This window comes from Panthera tigris, chromosome A1 (assembly GCF_018350195.1).
Source record: "Panthera tigris isolate Pti1 chromosome A1, P.tigris_Pti1_mat1.1, whole genome shotgun sequence".
Classification (NCBI taxonomy): Eukaryota; Metazoa; Chordata; class Mammalia; order Carnivora; family Felidae; genus Panthera; species Panthera tigris.
The window spans coordinates 90593501-90618314 of record NC_056660.1 but is presented as its reverse complement, the minus strand read 5'-3'; the positions used below and the strand labels follow the sequence as shown (position 1 = coordinate 90618314).

The window sequence follows — 24814 nt, the reverse complement described above, 5'->3', positions numbered from 1 at the left end:
TAAAGTTAGGCTAAGAAACAAACAAATAAGCAAACAACAACAAAATCAAGCCCCAAAGTGTGGAAGGGGAATCAGTATCCAGAGTTGCTACACTACCTTACCTAAAATGTATAGTTTCCAACAACATAGTGAGACAAGCAAAGAAAGAAGAAAGTGTAGGGTCAGGGAGGGGCAGGGGGAAGCAGGGAGGGGCAGGGGGAAGGACTGCCTGTGAGCAGTCCCAGATGTCAGATTTAACAAGGATTTCTTTCTTTCTTTCTTTCTTTCTTTCTTCCTTTCTTCCTTTCTTCCTTTCTTTCTAGTTTTCTTAAAAATGTTTATTTTTGAGAGAGGAAGAGAGAGACAGGGCACAAATGCAGGAGGGGCAGAGTGAAAAGGAGACATAGAATCTGAAGCAGGCTCCAGGCTCCAAGCTGCCAGCACAGAGTTCAACATGTGGCTTGAACCCATGAACTGTGAGATCATGAACTGAACTGAAGTTGGACGTTCAACTGACTGAGCCACCCAGGCACCCCAACAAAGATTTCAAAGGAGCCGTTTTATTTATTTTTCATTTATTTATTTTTTTAGAGAGACAGAGTGCACACGTGTGAGTGGGGGAGAGGGGTAGAGGGAGGGGGACAGAATGTGAGAGAGAGAGAGAGAGAGAGAGAGAGAGAGAGAGAGAGAGAGAGAATCTTAAGCAGGCTCCACGCTCAGCATGGAGCCCAACATGGGGCTCAGTCCCACGACCCTGGATCATGATCTGAACTGAAACCAAGAGTCAAATGCTCAACCAACTGAGCCACCCAGGCGCCCCTCCAAGGAGCCATTTAAATACATTCAAAGAGCTAAAGGAAGCCATGTCTGAAGAAGTAAAGGAGTGATGGGGGCACTGTTTCATCAAATAAAGAATGTCAGTAAAGACACTGAAATTATATTTAAAAAGAACCAAACAGAAATTCTGGAATTGAAAAATACAATAACCAAGAAGGCACAATAGTAGATTTAAACTTGCAGAAGGAAGAATCTTGAAAACAGATCAGATGTTATGTGATTCAAGGGACAGAGAGGAAGAGAATGAGGAAAAATGAACAGAGCCTGAGAGAAAGGAAGAACACCATTAAGGGCATGAATATGTACATAATGGAAGTACCAGAAGGAGAAGACAGAATGTAATAGAAGAAAATTGAAGGGTGGGTGAAAACTTCTGAATTTGATGAAAAACATTAGTCTTTGCATCCAAGAAACCCGACAAACTCCAAGTAGGATAAATACAAGAGATCAACATCCAGAGACATCATAGTCAAAGGCAAAGAGTATATTTTGAAAGCAGCAACAGAAATGACTTGCCCTATATAAGGGATCCCCCGTGGGATTCACAGTTGACCTCTCATCAGAAGCAGTGGAAATCAGAAAGCAGTGGAATGGCATACTCAAAGTGGTAAAAGTGGGGCACCTGGTGGCTCAGTCTGTTGAGCATCTGACTCTTGATTTCAGCTCAGGTCATGATCCCAAGGTGGTGGGATCAGGCCCTGTTTTGGACTTCACACTGAGCATGGAACCTGCTTAAGATACTCTCTCTCCCTCTACCCCCTCCCCCTCTTGTGTGCACTCTCTCTAAAGTTAAAAAAAAAGTGGTGAAAGAAAAGCACGTGTCAGTCAAGAATCTTATATCCAACACAACTATCTTTCAAAAAATGAGGGTGAAATATAGGCAGTTCCAGATAAACAAAAACTGAGATAATTTGCTGCAAGCATCTTACAAGACATCCTAAAGGTTCTTTAGGCTGAGTGAGCAACCCCAGATGTTAATACAAATTCATACAAAAAACAAACAGCACTGGTAAAATTACATAGTTATAAAAAAAGCATAAATGCATGTCTCTTCTCCTTTCTTCCCTTAACTGACTTAAAGAGCAATGCTATAAAATGATATGCATATAATTGTATTGTTGGGACTGTATCATATAGAAATAATGTATTTGCCAATAACAGCACAAAGGAGGTGGGTGAGAACAGAGCTATGCTGGCATAAGGAAATGATACCAGATGGTAACCTGAATCTACAGGAACAAAATGAAGAGAACTAGAAGTGGTAAGTAAGATGGTTAATATAACTATAAATGTATACTTGATCTCCTTTCTTTTCTCAGCTTCTTCAAGTATAAAATTATATAAAACAATTACAACAACATGTTGTTAGGTTTGTAAAGTATAAATATGTATGATACACAGAATTATGGCCCTGGAAAGATGTCCATGTCCTAACCCAGATCCTATGAATATGTAAGATTTACATGGTAAAGATAAATTAAGGTTGCGAACCATCAGATTATTTTATGATAGCAAAATTATTCTAGATTAGCCAGGTGGGCCCAATGTAATCGCAGGATCCTTAAATGTGGAAGACAGAAGCAGAAGAGAGAGAACCATAGAGTAGCATAAGAAGTACTTGCCCTGGTGTTACTGGCTTTGAAGTTGGGGGAAAGGGACCATGAGCCAAGGGATTAAGGAGGCCTCCAGAAGCTGGAAAAGGCCAGCAAACAGATCCTCCCCTAGAGCCTCTAGAAGGAATAAAGCCATACCAACACCTTGGTGTTAGTCCAATAAAACCCATTTTAGGCCTCTGCCTTACCTAACTGTAAGATAATAAAATTGTATTATTTAAGCCACTAAATGTAATGCTGTAATTTGTTACAGCATCCATAGAGAACTAATATAAGATGTAGAGCAACGATAGCTCAAAGAGGAAGATGAGAAATAAAGTTACATAGGAGTAACATTTCTATAGCCTACTAGCATTAAGTCAGTATAAATCTGAAGTAGAGTCCAATTAAGTTAAGATGTAATGGTAATAAATAGGATATTACCAAAATAGCCAGTAGAAAACTCCAAAACTCTGTCCCTTCACAATAGTAACAAACAAGTAACAAACAAGGTAAAATGTATCAGAATCAGCTTTCTTGGAACTCCATAATTTAATCTCAAAAAACTTACAATAATTAGGGAAATGCCCAATGAAGAAAGAAGTGCTGTGTCTGAGCTTATCTGCTTAGCCTCCACTATTCCCAGCTCAGGGGCAGGCATGAAAAAGGTAGCCCACACTCCTGGTGCAGGTTACCAATACCAGTGGGAGCAATATGAACCTTATTCTCAAAGAACTGTCGTTTGTGTTTCGACCTGTCTGGTAGATCCCTGAAGGATCAGCTCTGGGGTTTGACTTTGTTTCACTTGCCTGGGCCGTGAAGTGGGTAAATTATTGACAGGGTTTAAAGGCAAATGTATTTTTTTTTTAAAAAGGAGGGGGTGCCTGGGTGGCTCAGTTAGTTAAGCGTCAGACTTCAGCTTGGGTTATGATCTCACGGTTTTTGGGTTCAAGTCTTGTGTCGGGCTCTGTGCCAACAGCTTAGAGCCTGGAGCCTGATTTGGATTCTGTCTTCCTCTCTCTCTGCCCCTCTCCAGCTTGCTCTCTCTCTCTCTCTCTCTCTCAAAAATAAATAAAAATTAAAAAATAAATAAATAAAGGCAAACGTATTAGCCACAGCAACCTGGGGCAAGGGATGAAGGTTGGGACAATGCAAGCAACACACAAATCAAAAAGCCTGGGAAGGAAGAGACTGGGGCAGGAGATAACTTGGAAAAAATCAGGTCTTTGGAAAACTCCTACATACACCAGGGGATCTGGAAGGCCACACACATACCCAGTATGTGGCACAGGCTCAGAAAAGACCTGGGAAGACCCAAAGCTTTCACCTTTGGTTCACATTTATGCTCTATGAAAATAGGGAATAAATGATAACACAGAGTTGTAAATGGTCTGGTTAAACATTGGAGGAGTACCCTAATACAAAGTCAATCTACAAAGACTGGGAGAATAGTTTTTCCCTTAGCCCCAAGAATGTAAGGAAACCTCTATCAAATCACTAGCTGACCACTAAGATAACAGAACAGAATCTTTAACTGCTCTACACAACAAAGTATACAGATTTTACAAAGAGTTTTAGTAAGTCACCAAAGAAACAACAACCCACAACAAGCAGCAGCGACAAACCCTAAAGCGGAAATTTTCAGAGTTGCCACATTATAATATTCAAAATGTCCAGTTTTGAAATCAACCACAGGAAAAAGTCTGGAAACCCTCAAAAAGCGTGGAAGTTAAAGAACACCCTACTAAAGAATGAATGGGTCAACCAGGCAATTAGAGAAGAAATTAAAAAATATATGGAAACAAATGAAAATGAAAAGACAACAACCCAAATGCTTTGGGATGCAGCACAGGCAGTCCTGAGAGGAAAATACATTGCAACCCAGGCCTATCTCAAGAAATAAGAAAAATCCCAAATACAAAATCTAACAGCACACCTAAAGGAAATAGAAGCAGAACATCAAAGACACCCCAAATCCAGCAGAAGAAGAGAAATAATAAAGACCAGAGCAGAAATAAACCATATAGAATCTAAAAAAACTGGAGCAGATCAATGAAACCAAGAGTTGGTTTTTTGAAAAGATAAACAAAATTGATAAACCTCTAGCCAGGCTTCTCAAAAAGAAAAGGGAGATGACCCAAATAGATAAAATCATTAATGAAAATGGAATTATTGCAACCAATCCCTCAGAAATACAAGCAATTATCAGGGAATACTATGAAAAATTATATGCCAACAAACTGGACAATCTGGAAGAAATGGACAAATTCCTAAGCACCCACACACTTCCAAAACTCAAAAAGGAAGAAATAGATAACTTGAACAGACCCATAACCAGCAAAGAAATTGAATCAGTTATGAAAAAATCTCCCAACAAATAGGAGTCCAGGAGCAGATGGCTTCCCTGGGGAATTCTACCAGACACTTAAAGCAGAGATAATACCTATCCTTCTCAAGCTGTTCCAAAAAATAGAAAGGGAAGGAAAACTTTCAGACTCATTCTATGAAGCCAGCATTACTTTGATTCCTAAACCAGAGACCCAGCAGAAAAAGAGAACTACAGGCCAATATCCCTGATGAATATGGACGCAAAAATTCTCAACAAGATACTAGCAAATCGAATTCAACAGCATATAAAAAGAATTATTCACCATGATCAAGTGGGATTCATTCCTGGGCTGCAGGGCTGGTTCAACATTCGCAAATCAATCAATGTGATACATCACATTAATAAAAGAAAAGAAAAGAACCATATGATCCCGTCAATCGATGGAGAAAAAGCATTTGACAAAATTCAGCATCCTTTCTTAATAAAAACCCTCAAGAAAGTTGGGATAGAAGGAACATACTTAAACATCATAAAAGCCATTTATGAAAAACCCACAGCTAATATAATCCTCAATGGGGAAAATTGAGAGCTTTCTCCCTGAGATCAGGAACATGAAAGGGATGTCCACTCTCATCGCTGTTGTTTAACACAGTGTTGGAAGTTTTAGCATAAGCAATCAGACAACAAAAGGAAATCAAAGGCATCAAAATTGGCAAAGATGAAGTCAAGCTTTCACTTTTTGCAGATGACATGATATTATACATGGAAAACCTGATAGACTCCACCAAAAGTCTACTAGAACTGATACATGAATTCAGCAAAGTTGAAGGATACAAAATCAATGTACAGAAATCAGTTGCATTCTTATACACTAATAATGAAGCAACAGAAAGACAAATAAAGAAACTGATCCCATTCACAATTGCACCAAGAAGCATAAAATACCTAGGAATAAACCTAACCAAAGATGTAAAAGATCTGTATGCTGAAAACTATAGAAAGCTTATGAAGGTAATTGAAGAAGATATAAAGAAATGGAAAAACATTCTGTGCTCATGGATTGGAAGAATAAATATTGTTAAAATGTCAATACTACCCAAAGCTATCTACACATTCAATGCAATCCCAATCAAAATTGCACCAGCATTCTTCTCGAAGCTAGAACAAGCAATCCTAAAATTTGTATGGAACCACAAAAGACCCTGAATAGCCAAAATAATATTGAAGACGACCAAAGTGGGAGGCATCACAATCCCAGACTTTAGCCTCTACTACAAAGCTGTAATCATCAAGACAGCATGGTATTGGCACAAAAACAGACACATAGACCAATGGAATAGAATAGAGACTCCAGAATTGGACCCACAAAAGTATGGCCAACTAATCTTTGACAAAGCAGGAAAGAATATCCAATGGAAAAAAGACAGTCTCTTTAACAAATGGTGCTGGGAGAACTGGACAGCAACATGCAGAAGAATGAAACTAGACCACTTTCTTACACCATTCACAAAAATAAACTCAAAATGGATAAAGGACCTGAATGTAAGGCAGGAAACCATCAAAACCCTAGAGGAGAAAGCAAGAAAAAACCTCTCTGACTTCAACTGCAGCAATTTCTTACTTGACACATCCCCAAAGGCAAGGGAATTAAAAGCAAAAATGAACTATTGGGACCTCATGAAGATAAAAAGCTTCTGCACTGCAAAGGAAACAATCAACAAAACTAAAAGGCAACCAACGGAAGGGGAAAAGACATTTGCAAATGACATATCAGACAAAGGGCTAGTATCCAAAATCTATAAAGAACTCACCAAACTCCACACCTGAAAAACAAATAATCCAGTGAAGAAATGGGCAGAAAACATGAATAGACACTTCTCTAAAGAAGACATCCAGATGGCCAACAGGCACATGAAAAGATGCTCAACATCGCTCCTCATCAGGGAAATACAAATCAAAACCACACTCAGATACCACCTCACGCCAGTCAGAGTGGCTAAAATGAACAAATCAGGAGACTATAGATGCTGGCAAGGATGTGGAGAAACGGGAACCCTTTTGCACTGTTGGTGGGAATGCAAACTGGTGCAGCCACTCTGGAAAACAGTGTGGAGGTTCCTCAAAAAATTAAAAATAGATCTACCCTATGACCCAGCAATAGCACTGCTACGAATTTACCCAAGGGATACAGGAGTGCTGATGCATAGGGGCACTTGTACCCCAATGTTTATAGCAGCACTTTCAACAAGAGCCAAATTAGGAAAGAGCCTAAATGTCCATCAAGTGATGAATGAATAAAGCAATTGTGGTTTATATACACAATGGAATACTACGTGGCAATGAGAAAGAAATATGGCCTTTTGTAGCAACGTGGATGGAATTGGAAAGTGTGATGCTAAGTGAAATAAGCCATACAGAGAAAGACAGATACCATATGTTTTCACTCTTATGCGGATCCTGAGAAACTTAACAGAAGACCATGGGGGAGGGGAAGGAGAAAAAAAAAGTTAGAGAGGGAGGGAGCCAAACCATAAGAGACTCTTAAACACTGAGAACAAACTGAGGGTTGATGGGGGGTGGGTGATGGGTATTGAGGAGGGCACCTTTTGGGATGAGCACTGGATGTTGTATGGAAACAGTTTGACAATAAATTTCATATTAAAAAATAAATAAATAAATAAACCTTAAAAAATTTTTTTTAAATGTCCAGTTTCTAGCAAAAACTTATTAGGCATGCAAAGAAACAAGACAGTATGGTATATTCATGGCGGGGAGGGGGGGAAGAAATTCAAAAAATAAATAAAACTTTCTCTGAAGAAGTTCAGACATTGGATTTAGTAAACTTATAAACAAAGACTTTAAGTTGACTGTCTTAAATATGCTCAAATAGCTAAAAGAAACCATGAACAAAGATCTAAAGCAAAGTAGAAGAAAAATGTCTCACCAAATACAGAATGTTAATAAAAAGATAGAAATTATTATAAAATACCAAAAGAAAAGTTTGAAGCTGAAAAGTATAACAACTGAAATGAACAATTCATTGGATTGGTTCATCAGCAGACGTGAGCTACTCAGAAAACATAAATATAGGTGAATTATCCAGTATGCAGAGCAGAAGGAAAAAAAGAATGAAGAAAATGAACAGAGTCTAGGATACCTGTGAGAAACCACAGGCACCAACATACACATAATGGGAAGTCTCATAAAGAGGGGAGAGAGAGAAAGGGCAGAAAGAACACTTAAAGAAATAATGACCAAAAATTTCCCAAATTTGATAAAATGTCTATATATCAAGAAGCTCTAAGCTGGATAAACTCAAAGAGATACATACCAAGACACTTTAAAATCAAAGTGTCAAAAAAACTTTGAGAAAGACAAAGAATCTTGAAAGCATCCAGAGAGAAGCAAAAAAGACAGAATTTTGAAAGCATCAAGAGAGAAGCAACTCATAAGGGAGCTTTGATAAGATTAACAGCTGATTTCTCATCTGAAACTATGGAGGTTTCTACACAGTGGGATGACATATATGAAGTTCTGGAAGAAAAATACTGTCAAGCAAGAATTCTATATCCAGCAAAATGATTTTTCAAAGATGAAGGAAAAATTAAGCCATTCCTGGAAAAAGAAAACTGAGAGGTTTTGTTGCTAGTCAACCTACCGCACAATAAATGCTAAAGGAAGTCTTTTAGGTTAAAATAAAAGGACACCAGATAGTAACTCAAATTCATATGAAGAACATGAGTAAAGGTAACTAAATGTCCTTGGATTGTAACTCCTCCTTTTTTCTGTATGATTTAATAGACAAATTCATACAACAATAATTATTAATCTATGTTAATGGGCATGCAATGTTTACAAAGATATAATTTGTGACAGAATAATAAAGGTGAGGGAGACTGAGCTGTATAGGAGCATATTACTGAAAGTAAGTTGACATTAATTCAAACTAGATTGTTATACAATTAAGGAAATAATTATAATCCTGTGGGTAATCAATAAGAGTGACTTAAAAATATTCAGAAAAAATATAAAAATACACTAGAAATATTAATACACAAAAGGAGGCAATACTGGAGAAATTGAGGAGCAAAAAAGATATGACATGAGGAAAATAAATAGCAAGTGGCAGATGTAAATCCTTGCTTATCAGTAATTACATTAAATGTAAATGTATTAAATTCTTCAGTTAAAAGGCATAGATTGGCAAAATGGATTTTTTTTAAACCATGATCCAACAACTATATGCTGTCTGTAAGATTCCCAATTTAAAATTTTTATTTTTTACATTTATTTATTTTTGAAAGACAGAGAGAGACAGAGCACAAGTGGGGTTGGGGCAGAGAGAGAAGGAGACACGGAATCTGAAGCAGGCTCCAGGCTCTGAGCTGACAGCACAGACCCCGACACAGGGCTCGAACTCACAAACTGTGAGATCATGACCTGAGCTGAAGTCGGACGTTCAACTGACTGAGACACCCAGGAGCCCCAAGAGTCCCAATTTAGATCTCAAAACACAAATAGGTTGAAAGTGAAAGTATGAAAAAATAAATTCCATGCAAACAGTAAGCAAAATAATATGGACCATAATTATGTAATGTGATAAATATTGCTTCAGTGGTAATCATATTACCATATATAAATATATCAAAGTAACACACTATACACCCTAAATCTACAAATTGTAACATGTTGAATTGATCAAAGAAAAAAATTTAATAGTAAGCAAAAGAGGTCTGGGGTGGCTATCCTAATATCAGACAAAATGGACCTTCGGTAAAATAACAAAGAGGAACACTGTATATTGATGAAAAGTCCAAACCATCAAGAAAGTATAATAATTATAAATATATATGCATCTAACAAAAAAGCCCCAAAATACAGGAAACAAAACCTGACAGAATTGAAGGGAGAAATAGATAGTTTTACAATAAAGCTAGAAACCAATACTTCACCTTCAATAATAAATAGAAAAACCAGGCTGAAAATCAGTAAGGAAATAGAGGATTTGAACAACACTATAACCCAACTAGACCTAACAAACACAGAACACCCCAGACAAAACAGCAGAATATACATTCCTGTCCCGTACAGTGGGACATTCTCCAGGAGGCCATATGATAGGCCACAAAATACATCTCAAAAAAGTTTGGAAAACTGAAATCAAATGAAGTATCTTCTCCAAACATAATGGGATAAAACTAGAAAGAACAGAAGACAAACTGAAAAATTCATAAGTATATGAAAATTAAACAATATATTCTTAACAAATGGATCAAAGAAGAAATTACAAGGGGAATTAGAAAATGTCTTGAAAGAAATGAAAACTAAAACATGAAATACCTAAAACTCAAGGGAAGCAGCAAAAGCAGTACTAGAAGAGAAATTTATAGTTGTAAAACCCTACATTAAAAAAAGATCTCAAACCAATAATCTAATTACACCTTAAGGAAAGAGAAGAAGAGAAAACTAAACCCAACACTAGTAGACGAAAGGAAATAATAAAATTAGAACAGAGGTAAAATAGAAAAACAATAGAAGAATCAATGACACCAGAGGTTAGTTCTTTGTGAAGGCCAACAATATTAACAAACAATTAGCCAGACTGACCAAGATAAAGAAAGAAGGCTCAAATTACTAAAATTGAGGGGAAGGAGATGCGGGGACATTACTACTGACCCTACAGAAATTTTTAAAAAGGATTATGAGAGAATACTATGAACAATTTTATACTAATAAGTTAGATAAACTAGATGAAATGAAAAAGTTCCTGGAAACACACAAATTTCCAAAACTGGCTCAAGAACTCATAGAAAATTTGAACAGACTTACAACAGGCAAAGAGGCTAAATCAATATTCAAAAACCCCCAACAAAGAAAATCCCAGGACCAACAGACAGCTTCACTAGTGAATTCTACCAAACATTTAGAGAATTAACACCAATCTTTCTCAAATTCCTCCAATAAAACTGAAGAGGAGTGAACACTTCCTAGCTTATTTTATGAGGCCAGCATTACCCTAATATGAAAACCAGACACAGACATCATAAGAAAACTACAGACCAATATTCCTTACAAAGGTAGATGCAAAAATCCTCAACAGTATACTAGTGAACCGAATTCAGCAGCATATTTAAAGATTTCTAGGGCATGTGGGTTGTTCAGTCAATTAAGTGTCTGATTCCTGATTTCAACTCAGGTCAAGATCTCTCACAGTTCATGAGATTAAGCCCTGCGTTGGGCTCTGTGCTGACAGTGCAGAGCCCACTTGGGATTCTCTCTTTCCCTGTCCCTCCCCTACTCACTCACTCCCTCTCTCAAAGTAAATAAATAAACATTTAAAAGTAAAAAAAGAATTCTACACATGACCAAGTGAGATTTATTCCGGAATGCAAAGGTGGTTTAACATATGATAAATTAATCAATATAATACATATTAACAGAAAGGAGGAAAATAAACTACATGATCATCTCTAGTGATGCACAAAAAACACTTGGCAATAGCCAACACCCTTTATGATAAAAAAACACTCAGTAAGCCAGGAGTAGGCAAGGAACTTCCTCAACATCAAGGGCATTTATGACAAGCCCACAGCTGACATCATAATCAACAGTGAAAGACTGAGAGCTTTTCCTCCAAGATTAGGAACAAGACAAGGAAGGGTGTCTGCTTCTGCCACTGCTATTCAACATAGTACTGGAAGTTCCAGCCAGAGTAATTAGACAAGAAAAAGAAATAAAAGGCATCTCAACTAGAAAGGAAGCAGAAGGCTTCTTGAGGGAAAATGGAAATGAATGCTAATGAGTAGGAAATTTCTTTTTGGGGTGATAAAAATGTTCAGAAGTTGATTGTGGTGATGGTTGCACAACCCTGGGACTGTGCTTTAAAAATCCAGAGACCTGTGCACTTTGGGAGAATTACAGCACATGAATTATATCTCAATAAAGCTATTATAAAGAAAACATAAAATAACGACCTGCTCCTTGACCTCTGACTTTTCAGAGACATTCCCAGTCATGCCCCAGGTGACATTTGGTGGTGACCCACATGACCACTCACACTTTAAGCACTAGCTAACAGGGCCTCTTGGTCCTGCCTTGTGGCTGTCCAGTGTCACATAGTGCAAGGCCCTGGAAAGCCACGAGGTTAGCTGTGTTCTCACCAGGAAGGAGGGTGAGAACTCCTGGTGAGAGACAAGTGCATGCATCCTTACCACACTAACCCCCTCACACAGACAGCCCCTGCTCATATCTGGACAGCTGCACAGCCAGCCCCCAGGGCACCAACATTCTGCCCTCACAGGTGGCTTCTGCCAGCAGGGCCCTAGATGACTGGACAGGTGAGACCCGGAGGTGTCCAGGGTTCCCTAAGGGGAAAAGCAAAGACCTTATCCACTTGACCCCTTGTTCATTCCTCACAGGGGCTCAGGAAGCACCTGAGGCTAGCGTAGCAGAAAAAGCCCACATTCTGCATCGGACAGGCATGGGTTCAAGTCCCAGATCCTCCAGTTTCTCACTGTGCCATCTCTGAACCTTCCATTTCCTACCCACAAATGGGGTTCTTCCCATCCCTCCACGCCCTTGAGAGATAGCATATGTAAAAATGACATCCATGTGATCCAGGAAGCAAAGCTTGAAAAGGCTTGCCAGCCGGGGAAGCTCTGAGCTTCTTGCCCCCGCAAAAGCCTTGGGAATTATATTTCTGCCAGTGAGGGATCCACTCCAGCACAGAACCAATGTGGAAATTATTCTCCAGCCAAAAGAAGCAGAGCTCAAATCCCCTCCACCGCCTCCCCAATTTCTGGAGAAAATATACAGGCCAGGGTCGAGAACATCCAGTCCTCAGATGGGAAAGAAACCAGGAGACAGGGAGACAGGCTGGTCTCTGCTGACGGGGAACAAGGAGCAGGCCTTCTCAGCTCTGCATAGGAGCCCTGGGGATGCCGTTTGAGAACTCACAGTGAGCTGACCATAATACATACATGGACCTAGGACAGTTTTGTGGATGATAACCAGCCCTGACCCTCCCGGGTGGTTGCAGGTTGGTGGGGGTGGGGAGCGGGGGCGGTGCATCATGTTCAAGACACTTTGCAAAACAGTCTGGCACTTCCCCAAAAGGTGAAATACAGACTTACTATATGATTCAGCAATTCTCTTAGGTTTGTAGCCAAGAGTATTGGAAACATCTGTCCACACATAAGCAGGAACACAAATGCTCATAGAAAAGAAGCTAGCCCAGGGACACATGCTGTGTGCAGAGGTGGCCTGGGTCCTAGGAGCAGGGCCCAGGACTGAAGCTCAGTTCTTGCCCAGACCCCTTCTCACTGAGTCACTTTGCCAGCCCCCAGTCACCCCGCCCCGCCCCGCCCCCTACCCCCTGGTTAAATCCCAGGTGAAAAGCCCTTCCCAGTGCTGTTTAAGAGAAGGCAGGGCCTGTAAAAGAGGAGCCCAGGCCCAATTCTGCCTACAGACATGTTTCGTATGGCCCACATTTTCTCAGCACAGAAATTTCTTGCAAAATTACAAATTTTTGACTTCTCTCGAAAAACCAAAAGATCTGGCAACACTGAGCTGGCATCCTCATAAGAGCAACAATCATCAGAACTGAGAGGTTTCCTGCTCCATTGATTTCAGATCTTATTTGTACTATTTTTTCCCCTTCTACTTTCCTTTGGGTAAATTTGCTTTTTTCCCTATCTTCCGAAACTGGAGATTTATTTCTTTAGTGGACAGCCTTCTTCTTTTCAAACATAAATCTCCATCCAAGTTTTGATATTGAGTGCTTTTATTATCATTCAGTTTTAAGTATTTTTACAGTTCCATTATTATTTCTTGTCGGATCCACAAATTGCTTCAAAGTTTTATTTTTTTAATTTCCAAATAATGTGGAGGTTATTAATTTTTAGCTGAAAGGCATGACAGTGAGGGAACAGGACCTACATCACAATTATTCTTTTAATTTTTGTGAGACTTGCACTTACTGATCAATATTCGTAACTGTTGCATATGTGCTTGAGAAGAATGAGGTACCTTGACCCGTCAGACACAGACATCCTTTCAATCAAGCTCATTAGTTGTGTTACTCAGAAACTTCTTTGTCTTTACTGATATTTCTGTCTACTTAATCCAACACTAATTGGAAAAAATGGCTGGAATTTTGCAAAATGATGATGGATTTGTCAATTTCCCTATTTCTCACAAAGTTTACATCAAATACGTGGAGGCTGCTATATTGAGCATATGAATAAATCTTTGGAAGTGCTCTGTCATCCTGGGGAAATGAACCTGTCCTCATTAGATGGTGACCTGACAACACCTGAGTCTGCTGGGTCTGAGATTGATGTACCAGTGACGGCTTGCCTTTGGCTGCTTGATATTTCTTGTTTCCATTCTCTTCCCATCAACCTCTTCTTACATTTATGCTTTAGTTATACTTCTGGTGATGGAACATAGCTGGTTTTCCCATTTGGGTTCGGTTTGGCTTATCTACTGTGACAACATCTGTATTTGAACTGGTGAGTTCAGCCCATTCACATTTGCTCTGATTACTGATATATATTTGGACTTGATTCTCCTATTTTACTTTATTATTTCAATCTCTCTCGGATACTCTTTCTTTTCTTTTCTTTCCTTTTCTTTTTTTCTTCTATCTTTCTTTTTTGTTTGTTTCCCTGATCTCCTTTTTAACTCTTACAAAAATGGCATCCCTTGGGACACCTTGGTGGCTCAATTAGTTGAGTATCTGACTCTTGATTTTGGCTCAGGTCATGATCTCACCGTTCCTGGGTTCGAGCCCCACATCAGGCTCTGCGCAGACAGCATGGAGCCTGTTTGGGATTCTCTCTCTCTCTCTCTCTCTCTCTCTCTCTCTCAAAATAAATAAATTTAATTTAATTTAAAAATTTTTTAAATGACCTCCCTTTTCTTGAATTCATCTTCTCTAATGGCTGTGGCAGCCCGCCCGGCCCCAGCTGCAACCTGCGGACATGTGCACACCTGTGAACACACAGACATGCACACCCACACAAGTTCCAAATCTGAACATCAGCACCAGCTCAGTCTTTGCAGGGGGGGTTCTCATGTTTTATTCTGTTATTTTCTCTTTCGGGGGAGGGGGTTGGGGTGAAGGTTTGCATTGTTATTTCTCAGATTCTAACGTTTCCCAGTTCAGAGCTTCCCCAGAGTTGACTCATACCCTTGCTAGCATGCCATGTTGGAGCAAACCTCAAGTACCACTTCAATGTCAACTCCACAGAGTTCCCTTCAGAAGTGTGGAGGAAGGCCATCCTTCAGTGAAAGCTCGGGCTGGAATTTTTTGGCCAACTGCATGTATTTTTTATTATTTTATTTTATTTTATTTTATTTTATTTTATTTTATTTTACATCATGACAAGTGCACTCCTTAACCCCCGTCACCTATTTTGCCCATTGCCCCCACCCACACCCCCTCTGGTAACCATCTATTTGTTCTCTAGAGTTAAGAGTCTGTTTCTTGGTTTGTCTCTTTCTTTTTTTTTCCCTTTGATCATTTGTTCTGTTTCTTAAATTCCACATGGGAGTGAAATCATATGGTATTTGTCTTTCTCTGACTGACTTATTTCGTTTAGCATAATACTCTCTAGCTCCATCCATATCATTTCAGATGGTGAGATTTCATTTTTTGTGGTTAAATAATATTCCATTGTGTACATATATACCACCTCTTCTTTATCCATTCATCAAGACTCCAGGCTCCACGCTGTCAGCACAGAGCCCAACTCGGGGCTCAAACCCATGAACCATGAGTTCATGACCTAAGCCGAAGCCAGACGCTTAACAGTCAGATGCTTAACCAACTGAGCCACCCAGGTGCCCCTCAAAAATAAACATTTTTTTTAAAAAGGTTAAAACAGTGAATCTTATGTTATATGAATTACCATCCAAAAAATAATAAAAGGCCAGGGACAGTAACTCACATGCTTATAAGTGAAGACAGAAATGAGTGAAGCCAGACAGAAATGAGTGACAGAGACAGAATGAGTGAAGCCAAATGGGGACTGCAAATTAAGAATACTCTCTAAGCCACCAGGCTGCGAATACTCTCCCCAGCAGACACTCTCTGCCTGGCTGTCTTACATCAACTTGTAATAAAGCCAAGAATGCAAAGAGATATATTTTAGCTAAAAGAAAGACAACAGGGCACAATGATGAAGGATCCCAAACCCCAGGCTCCGGTCTGAGGAGGCAACGAGATGGTGGAGATGTAGAGAGAAGCCCATGTCCCTCCACCCAGGGCCCTTCCACCCACTGGGGCTGCAAGGGAGAGCAGTGCAGACCATGTACTGCTGAGGGCCCTGACTTCTCAGGGAAAGCTGCAATCCACACATGTGTACAAATCCTCTTAAATAGTAGTTAAATTTGTTCAACTTGTTTTGTGCCACTGCACGAGAACAACATACCATGGCGTCTGACAAAGCCTGTGGCTGGCAGTTTTCATCTTCTGCCCAGCTTGGAAGGCCACAGGTGCACAGAGAAGGCTCTAAGGAGAGGCTCTGCAGCCCTGTCTTTCAGGACCACCTCCTCCAGGATGCCTGTCCTGGTGCAGCAGGCAGAATCAATGACCACCCTGGAGACCTCACTGCCCCCTCTACTTCAAGACCCATTGCCCCATGCTATGTCTGCTTCCCATGCCTGACCTGGCAAGGCAGGAGGACAGACTGGCTGGTCTGTTCACCTGCGATGGGCACAGGACAGCAGTCCGGCAAACATCTGTTAAAGAAATGTGGTATGAACAGCAGCCCCTGGGAGGGAGTAAAGGTGGACCGGTGCACAAGCTTTGAGAATTCTCTGAGGAAGCCTTGCTTTTCCACATCATGTGAACCCAGCAGCGATCAGGAGAGTGAAGGACAGGTGCAATGCCTGGAGGCTGTGGCCCCTGGGAGGGAGGGACAGCAGACAAGGTGCTAGGATGGGAGAGGTCACGGGGAGACCCGAGGCAGGATTGCCCCATCCACTCAGGACAACACGTCCTTATTTAGCACATATCAGGCCCATGTAGGGCTCTTCACAGGTTTGATGGGCTCTGATCCTATCCCAGAACCCAACCAGGTGGAAACCCCTCATCTCTGCTTTTCTGTTGAGGAAAACATGCACAGAGAGGCAGAGGGAGGAGCCTGAATTTTTCTAGGTGCCCTGCCATCTTCCCTGGAATCCCAGAGCCACTACTGGGCCTTGAGGCCAGGCTAGAGCAGTCTTACTCTGACAAGCTCCCTGGAGCTCACCCGACCAAGGCAACAGCATATTAGTGGCACTTGTCATGTTTCATCTTCTTATCTGCCTCTCCCCACAACAGGGACTCCTCAGGGGCACAGATCAAACTGTACATGCTCAACACCCAGCACAGGGCTGACAACAGGGCACTCGCAACAATTGTTGGATGGATGAATGGATGGATGGAGGGAAGGAAGGATGGATGGATGGATAAAGGGATGAATGGACAGATGAATGGATGGATGGGTAGATGAATGAGTGAAATGGATGGACAGATGCATGGATAGATGGATGGATGGATGGAGGGATGGATGGAGGGAGGGAGGGATGGAGGGAGGGATGGATGGGTAGATGAGTGAATAAATGGATGAGTGAAATGGATAGATGGATGAATGGATGGATGGATGGAGGGATGGAGGGATGGAGGGATGGAAGGATGGAGGGAGAGATGGAGGGATTAATGGACAGATGGATTGATGGATAAATGGGTAGACAAGTGAATAAATGGATGAATGAAATGGATGGATGAATGGATGCATGCATGGACTAACAGACAGATGGATGATGGATGGGTAGATGAATGAATGAATGGATGCGTGAGTGGATGAATGATGAAAAATGAATGAATGGATGAGTGAATGAGTGAATGAATGGATTCTAACATTGGAAAGTGAATCCTTGCATCCACAGCAACTGAGTCAGACAACTAAGTCAGGGATGGGGGTGGTGGCAGTATCATTTCTAGGCATTTCAAGGTAGAATTAGTCAGGCTTGTCCTCAGATCAGCTCTAGAGGGTGAGGGGGAGCTAAAGATAACAGTCCAGGACAACTTCCTTCAGGGACCAGCAATGCCAAGGCCAGGCACGGAAGTAGGGCAAGAGAAGGAGCCCATCAGGAGAGGGGGAGATTCAAACTTGAATTGAGCTGGTGTGTACCCAGCCTCTGCCAGGCCTGCAGCCCCCCCCCCGCCCCCCGCCCTGAATTTAGAACCCACAGTAACTCAGGGAGACCAGACAGACTGCCACAAGAACCTGAGGAGGGAAGAGGGCTCTGCTCAATGGCTCAGAATTGGGCCTGGATTTGGGGCCTAGGGGTGTCTGACCAAGACCATATCCACTTGTTCCTCCAGGGGGAGTTTGGGTGTGGTTCTGAGGCTGGGGAGACTGGATAGGGCTGAGGCAGCCAATGTGTGGCCTCTGCACTGACGGCAGACTGGATTTAGACCAATCTTATCCTGCATCTTCCCTGTGTCCCTCCGCTGGTAAAGCCAGGCCCTTCTACCGTTCAGCCTCAGGATTCCCTCACTTCTGCTCCCTCTTCTGAAATCCAGTTAGACCCTGGCTCAGAAGGAGGTCAGCAAAGCCCTGAGGTAGGACTATCTCCTAAGACGGTGAAACTGGAGCCCACCCCACCTCCTTTCAGGAGGTGAGCTCAGGTGGGAACATAGGTGCCTTTCACCCAGGTAGAAAGCCCAGAGGCCACCTTGGTCCAGAGCAAGCCCCCAGGTTGCAGATTGTGTGGCCTTGTGATCCTTCTCTTGGACCACAAAGGCAAGGGTCCTGGAACCCACTGAGAAGGGCCACAGTGTCAGGGTGACCCACAGAGCTCTATGAGCCCAAGGCCACCTCCAAGGCCCAGGGTAGCAGGACATGTCCAGGATGCATCCAGTCCAGGGAAACTCAACAGTTCATTCCATGAAGACATAGATATGTCTGCTCTGTGCACATGTGCACACATGTGCATGTATGTGTCTGTGCACAATGTGTGTGTGTGTGTGTGTGTGTGTGTGTGACAGAGAAAGAGAGAGAGAGAAACAGAAAGAGTTTGGGCAAGTGTAACTATCCACCAGAAGTCATCTTTGCCTCAGAGACTTACTCTGTTGACAACCAGGGCAGGTAGGTCCAGAATGAGTAGGTAGCCCAGATGGGAACCAGTGGGGAAAAGGGGGCTGTGTGCCCCACCCAGAAGAGGCATGATGCTTCCCACTAAATACTGTCTCCAGGAACAGGCCCAGGGTTTCTAAGCCTTCAGATCTTTCTGTGAAACTGAAAATTGAGGTTTTAATGTGAAACCTCTTGACTTTCAAGCATATACTCACAGTTTGGAAGACAACGTGTGAGTGAAATGCAACAAGGGGTGGGGGAGTGGAGATTGCTTGAGAGCCTCTGCATGAGGCCTGGCTTTAGTCCAATGCCCCCAGTTTTACAAATAAGGAAACTGAGGCTGGGCCAGAGCAGGGACCAGCAAGCCAGGGCCACGCTGAGTCCCCTGGCTCCCTCAACTCCCTGAGCAGCCACAGCCCTTGGGGAGCACCCACACGTTCCAGGCAAGAGACACTAAGAAACACTGAGACACCAAGAAAGAGGTCAGCCTTCATCACCAAGGACCTAAACTGAGGGTCCTACAGTGCTGGCCTCTTCTGGGCATGAAGACCCTGAGCCCCTCCCCGTCTAAGGCCCTGGGACAAATCCAGATCCTGTTTCGTCCTACTGGTGATGAAAGCCAAGGATGTAAGCAGCTCCTGGGATATTGCCCAGAACAAAGGAACATGGTCATCTGACCACAAGCCTCTTGCACCTACAACTGACCATTTGCTCCCCAAGCTGCAGAGGCCTTGACAATGGGCACACATGCCAGAGAAGCAGAACCCCAGGCCCCTGGGACTCACTGCCAGATGTGACAACCACGAGGTCTGTCCACCCAGCCCTGTCCAGCCTGATCCGTGGGTTGGGGCTGCCCTAGTGCTTGGTGAGGAGGGGGGCCATCTTCAGGGGCTTGGGGGCTGATCCTAACCAAACAGCCACCCCGCCCAGGTTCCGTCTGGAGGCCTAGATGGAGCCTCCCCTTACCACACCCCTCTCCCACTAATGCTCTGCAGATGGGCTCCCCCAAAGGCCTCCAAGAAAAACACAATGACCGCAGATCTCTCCTCACAGAGACAGAACCGCTGGAACAGTCCCTTGTGACGTTCCCAAAATGAAAATAAAAATTCCTCTGAAGTGCATTTCAACTCCGAGGCAGCACTGGCTGCACTGAGAGCTCCGACCCAGCCGCTGCGGGAATGCTATGGGCTCGGGTTCTGGGCACTGAAGCCACCCCGTGACTCTTGCACCCACCGCCACCGGGGACCTGCTTGACCCATATGCAGCTTTTGAAATTTTTGAATCAGCTGCCAACATTTGAAAATGAAGAGGTTTTACATAAAATCACAATTTCCGGCTTCTCCTGAGAAATCAGAAGCCCTCCTGCCACTGACCCCAAGGTGGCCTATGTCCCCATGCCAGCCCACCTCTTCCTATGCTGCCCATCCAGCCCTACCCTGCAGAACTGTGCCCCTCACTACCCTCAGTGGACACCTGAGACTCTGGGCAAGGTCACAGGGACACAAGCTTCTGTCCTAGAGGGCTCTGACCCCTCTAGGGGTCTGCACCTCCTGAACTTTGGCACTGGACACAGATTCCCACACCCAAGGCACAACCTCCAGCCTGTAGCTCTGTGTTGGGGGGAGGGGCCTAGCAGGCCCTCATTCTCCTTGCCTATAACCTGAGCCCCTCTGAGCCCCCCAACCCAAACAACCTTAACTGAATTTGGCTCATCTTGAACTTCTGTGTCCCACTGAGGACTCGTGCCTGTGGTCTGGGGATCTCAGGGCGGCTCTTGGTCCTTAGCCCACCCACGCTGGCCCAGTGCCTCAGCTCTTTGTTGCCCTAACTCCATCACCTGCCAAGTGCACGTGTCTTCCCACACCTGACCAGTACTGGCCCCATCCTGTGAACTGTAAAAGCACTGAGGATAGAGGGTGAACACTAACCCCGCAGCACACCCTGGAGACCCCGAAATCACCAAAGAAACTGCCAGTGAGGAATCTGCAGATGGCGTTTTAACCCATCCCAAACATGAGTCCAGAGAGCTCTGGATAGAAGCCTTAAAAAAAAAAATAAAAACAAACCCAGACACACAGATACCTCCCAGGCCTGGGCCCCAGCAAAGAGAAGATTCTGGCAAGTGCTGCCTTGCTGGGTCTGCAGGCCAAGGTGGGGGCAGGGAGTATGGGAAGTGCCTGCCTAGGAGCTGTGGTTCTGGCTCCTCCCTGACCTTGGGGCAGGCCTGGATGGGAATGTGGTACTTTCTGGCAGGCAGCATTCCCCTCTGGCCACTGTGAAGATCACCTACCAGGACCCCCAACATTCCTGCGGCTCTATGGCTCCATGTTGCATCCTCTCCGATCCCCAGCCAACTGGGTCCAGACCCCAGTCTCTCCCTGGGGCCACATCAGTGGCCTCCTCAGGGCCCCCTGCGTGTTCCTCCTCCTCCCCCCTCCCTGTCTTGCCACGGAACCAGGCCACACTGTTTCTCCACTTACACCGGGCACCACCCCACCCTCTAAGACTGGGCCACGGGACCCACCCCCATCAGCCCCTCAGGCCCCTCCTACTGCACCTCCAAAAGGCACTCCCCTCAGGGCACTGCACTCACCCCTGCCGCCTCCGCCCCTCTCCTCTCCCAGTGAACTACAACCCACACTTCAGATGTGGCTCCACCTCCCAGTCACTGTGGTCAGTTTACGGCATTTCCCATCATTTCTAACTGCACAGGCCTTTGGGGACCTCCCGGGTCACCACAAGCTGTGTGAGGGTAGGGGGTGGAGATGTGAGGGGGCTATGTCTGTCTGGCTCCCAGAGTCCCAGAGCCTGGCCCAGTGCCGGGCCCTGCGTGGGCCATCTGTAAAGATCTGGTGAATGGATTGAATGAGTAAGCGAACAAAGAATATGGTTTCCAGGGGGCACTTCATGTTCAAAGACAATGACACAGTGAATGCTAGCCAGAGGACACTGGGGGCAGTGCAGCAGGCCTTCCCCTGCCCAAAGAGCACTGCTGTCCCCAGCTAGTCTCCCCAGTGCAGCAGCAAAAGCCCAGGGCCACCTGACGTCCCAGGGCAACCTTGGCCCCGGCAACATTCCACCGGCACAAACCCAAGAATCCTCAGCGCAGGGAGTATAAGTTGCAGTAATAAAATTGGGCTTCAGTAGCAAGCCCTCAAATACCTACCAGGACCAACCGCTTCCCCAGGAATGAGGACTGTGTGGCCAGGCCTCGAGGGCAGCCACATTCATTTTCTGTTCATAGATATTCAGATGCCAACTGTGTGGCAGACACCCTACCCAATGCCAGGAGTTCAGCAGCAAGCAGAAAATTCTCCCCGCAGCTAATAAGACAGGTGACGTGAGATACTTCTTCACACCCTCACTGGGGTTCAGTTTCTGCATGCTTCCCAAAGACAGACAGACTTCAGGTGGGAAGCTCTGAGGGTGGAAAGGAGATGCCACACAGGAAGCCAGGCAGCCATGGGTCCTAGCTTGTTCCTCCCCGCCACACGTGGGGGCTGACAGCCCGCCTTCAATTGTGGCTCTCACAACTTACCAGCTGTGTGGCTATCTCAGGTTCCTCATCTGTAAAGTGGGCACAACCAAGCCCACGGGGTCTTTGCACGAGTCCAGAGATGATGTGCCTGCAGTGCCCTGGTGAATGCCTGCATAGGTGAGCCTGTCCTCCCATAGGCCTCGATAAACACATGTCCCTGAGCCACCAACACAGCTCCAGGGACAGGAGAAGAATCACTCACAGACCGGGCTCTGGAAAGACTGGCTTTTGTGCAATGAAAATAAATAAAACCGAAAAGAAAAGGGGAACCAGAGCCTGGGGGGAGAGGCTTGTATCAAACGTGACAGAAAGTCGATAAGCAGATAAAGGGCTTATCCCAATATGTAAGACCCCAGGAGGTGAACGCGCGAAGGACTTAAACAGGAAGAGGAGACACACAAAGCAATCACACTCTGGGAGATCATTCAACCTCTCTGGCCATCAGAGAAGCACAAACGAAAGCAAAGAGCAGCACTGCTTCCCCTGCCAGATCAGCAAAATATCGGTCAGCAAAGCCCCTGTGCTGGTGAGGATTTGGAGACGGGGGGAGCTGCAGTAGGAAACCAGTCTGGCCCTGCCCCATGTGCACTTGGACTCCATGATTATTTCAGTCACTCTGCAAGTACTTCTTAACAGCTGCTCAGAGCCAGGGCTCCAGGGCATCAGGACTGGCTCAGTCTGTGGCCAGCAGGGTCAGCAACAGGAGAGGAATCCAAGGCCCCCTGCCAGGAGGTCCCCAAACCCAAATACCAAGAGAGGTTGTCCTAAAGGCAAGGGCATTACTGCTGTCTCAAACAGCAGCTGGATGGACAGCCTGCCCTGAACACTCCCACAAGCTTCCATCCACCCTAGCAGATCCAGAGCCCCTCCCCAAAGTGGCAGAATGGGAAAGAAAAACGTGGCTTGTCAGAGAGGCAAGGACACATGTACATCCTTGGGGACCCTGGACAGTACACGGTGACCAGCAACACTGTCCCACAGAGCAGGGCCTCTGCCCCCAGGAGCAAGAGAAGCTTTACAACCCAGAATCTGCCTACCTGTGGGGCTGTGTCTGGGGTCCCTGCCCCCCAACCCCAGAGTCTGGAAGCCAAATGGGCTTGGCCTATGGCCGGCACCATCTGTTCCGGGAAACCTCCCTGATCTGAACCAGGGCAGCCAGGAGCAGTGGAAGGGGTGCAGCTCAGAGGTCAGGAGGACGGGCCCCAATTCTGGCTTCTGCACTTGGCCAGGCCACCCGACCTGCCTCTCCTCCGCCAGGATCCCTACCTCAGCTGGGTCACAACCATCCACCACCTTCCAGGGCCCTCAGGCCTTTCAAGAGCCAGGAGCCGCCCTTGACCCCTCCCTTTACACCCATGTCCCGTGAGCTCTACCTCAAGGCACACCCTGAACCCATCTGCCCAGCATCTGTCACTGGCCGGGGGGACCACCCAGGACGCCTCACAGGCCTCCCTGTTCCCACTCTCTCCACTGAGAGCCTCCAAAGGCTTCCCACAGCTGGGAGAACAAGGCCGACCTTGCACCCAAACTGCACAGACCTAGCCCTCACCACTTCCCCAGGCCCAGCACCCAGTGCTTCTGCACCTGCTGTCCCCTCTGTCTGGAGCAGTCCTCCTGGGGCAGGCCTTCCCACCAGCCAGGTTTGCCTCGCCTCCCACCTGAAGTAGCTCCCTCCCTTACCCCCCCTCTCTCACACTACCCTACTCCTGGATTTTACTCCATTGGCTGATTTACCCCTCTGCTCCCTGTGTGTCCCCTGCGGGCTGGTGAGCTCTGAAAGAGCAGGGACTTCCTCTGGCTTATCCCCTGATATATCCCCAGCACCCAATCCAGGCCCAGAAACAAGGTGGGTGCACAGTAAGAATGTCTTGAGTGAATGAATGAATGAATGAATGAGAGAACAAAGGTGCCCCTTCTAAGCCTCAGTGTCCCATCTCAGGAGTCTGTCATTTCAGGAGTACAACTGTCATTCCCACTGCTCCCCCTGTGCCTGGGGAGTATCACCAGGTACCTGGTCCATCCCCAACCCAGGTCGGTGCCATCCACCTCCTTGTGCAGGCCCCGCTTCAAGGCCATGTCCCCCTCCTGGCCCTGGCCCCGAATCCTGTGCAACCTCTCACCTGAGCCCTGACCTCATCCCAGGTGTACCCCTCACTTTGCCTGGACATCCCCCCAGGAGGTGCTCCAGCTGCACATCATGGGATGAAGCCCACACCCCAAGACTGAGTCCAGACAGAGGGAGCCAAGTCAGAAGCTCTGGGAGAGACACCCCAGCTCCAGCCCCAGAAGCTGGCCCAAATTCCAAACATGTGTGAGCAAGTGTGCATGTGCAAGAAAGGAGGGGAGACAGAGGGAGAGAGGGGAGCCTGAGCGTGAGAGGGGGAGAGAGCCAGACACCAACATTTCCATC

The 24814-nt window shown here is 44.9% G+C and overlaps 1 protein-coding gene across 1 annotated transcript in view; it reads right to left on the bottom strand.

Moving 5' to 3' along the window:
* Positions 1–24480, bottom strand: part of ADAMTS2 (ADAM metallopeptidase with thrombospondin type 1 motif 2) — a 153841-nt gene extending 129361 nt beyond the window's left edge. The window contains exon 1 of the mRNA XM_042999277.1: positions 24416–24480. Coding sequence (XP_042855211.1) covers positions 24416–24480 — 65 coding nt within the window. The remainder of the gene's footprint in view (positions 1–24415) is intronic.
* Between the last annotated feature and the right edge of the window lie 334 nt (positions 24481–24814).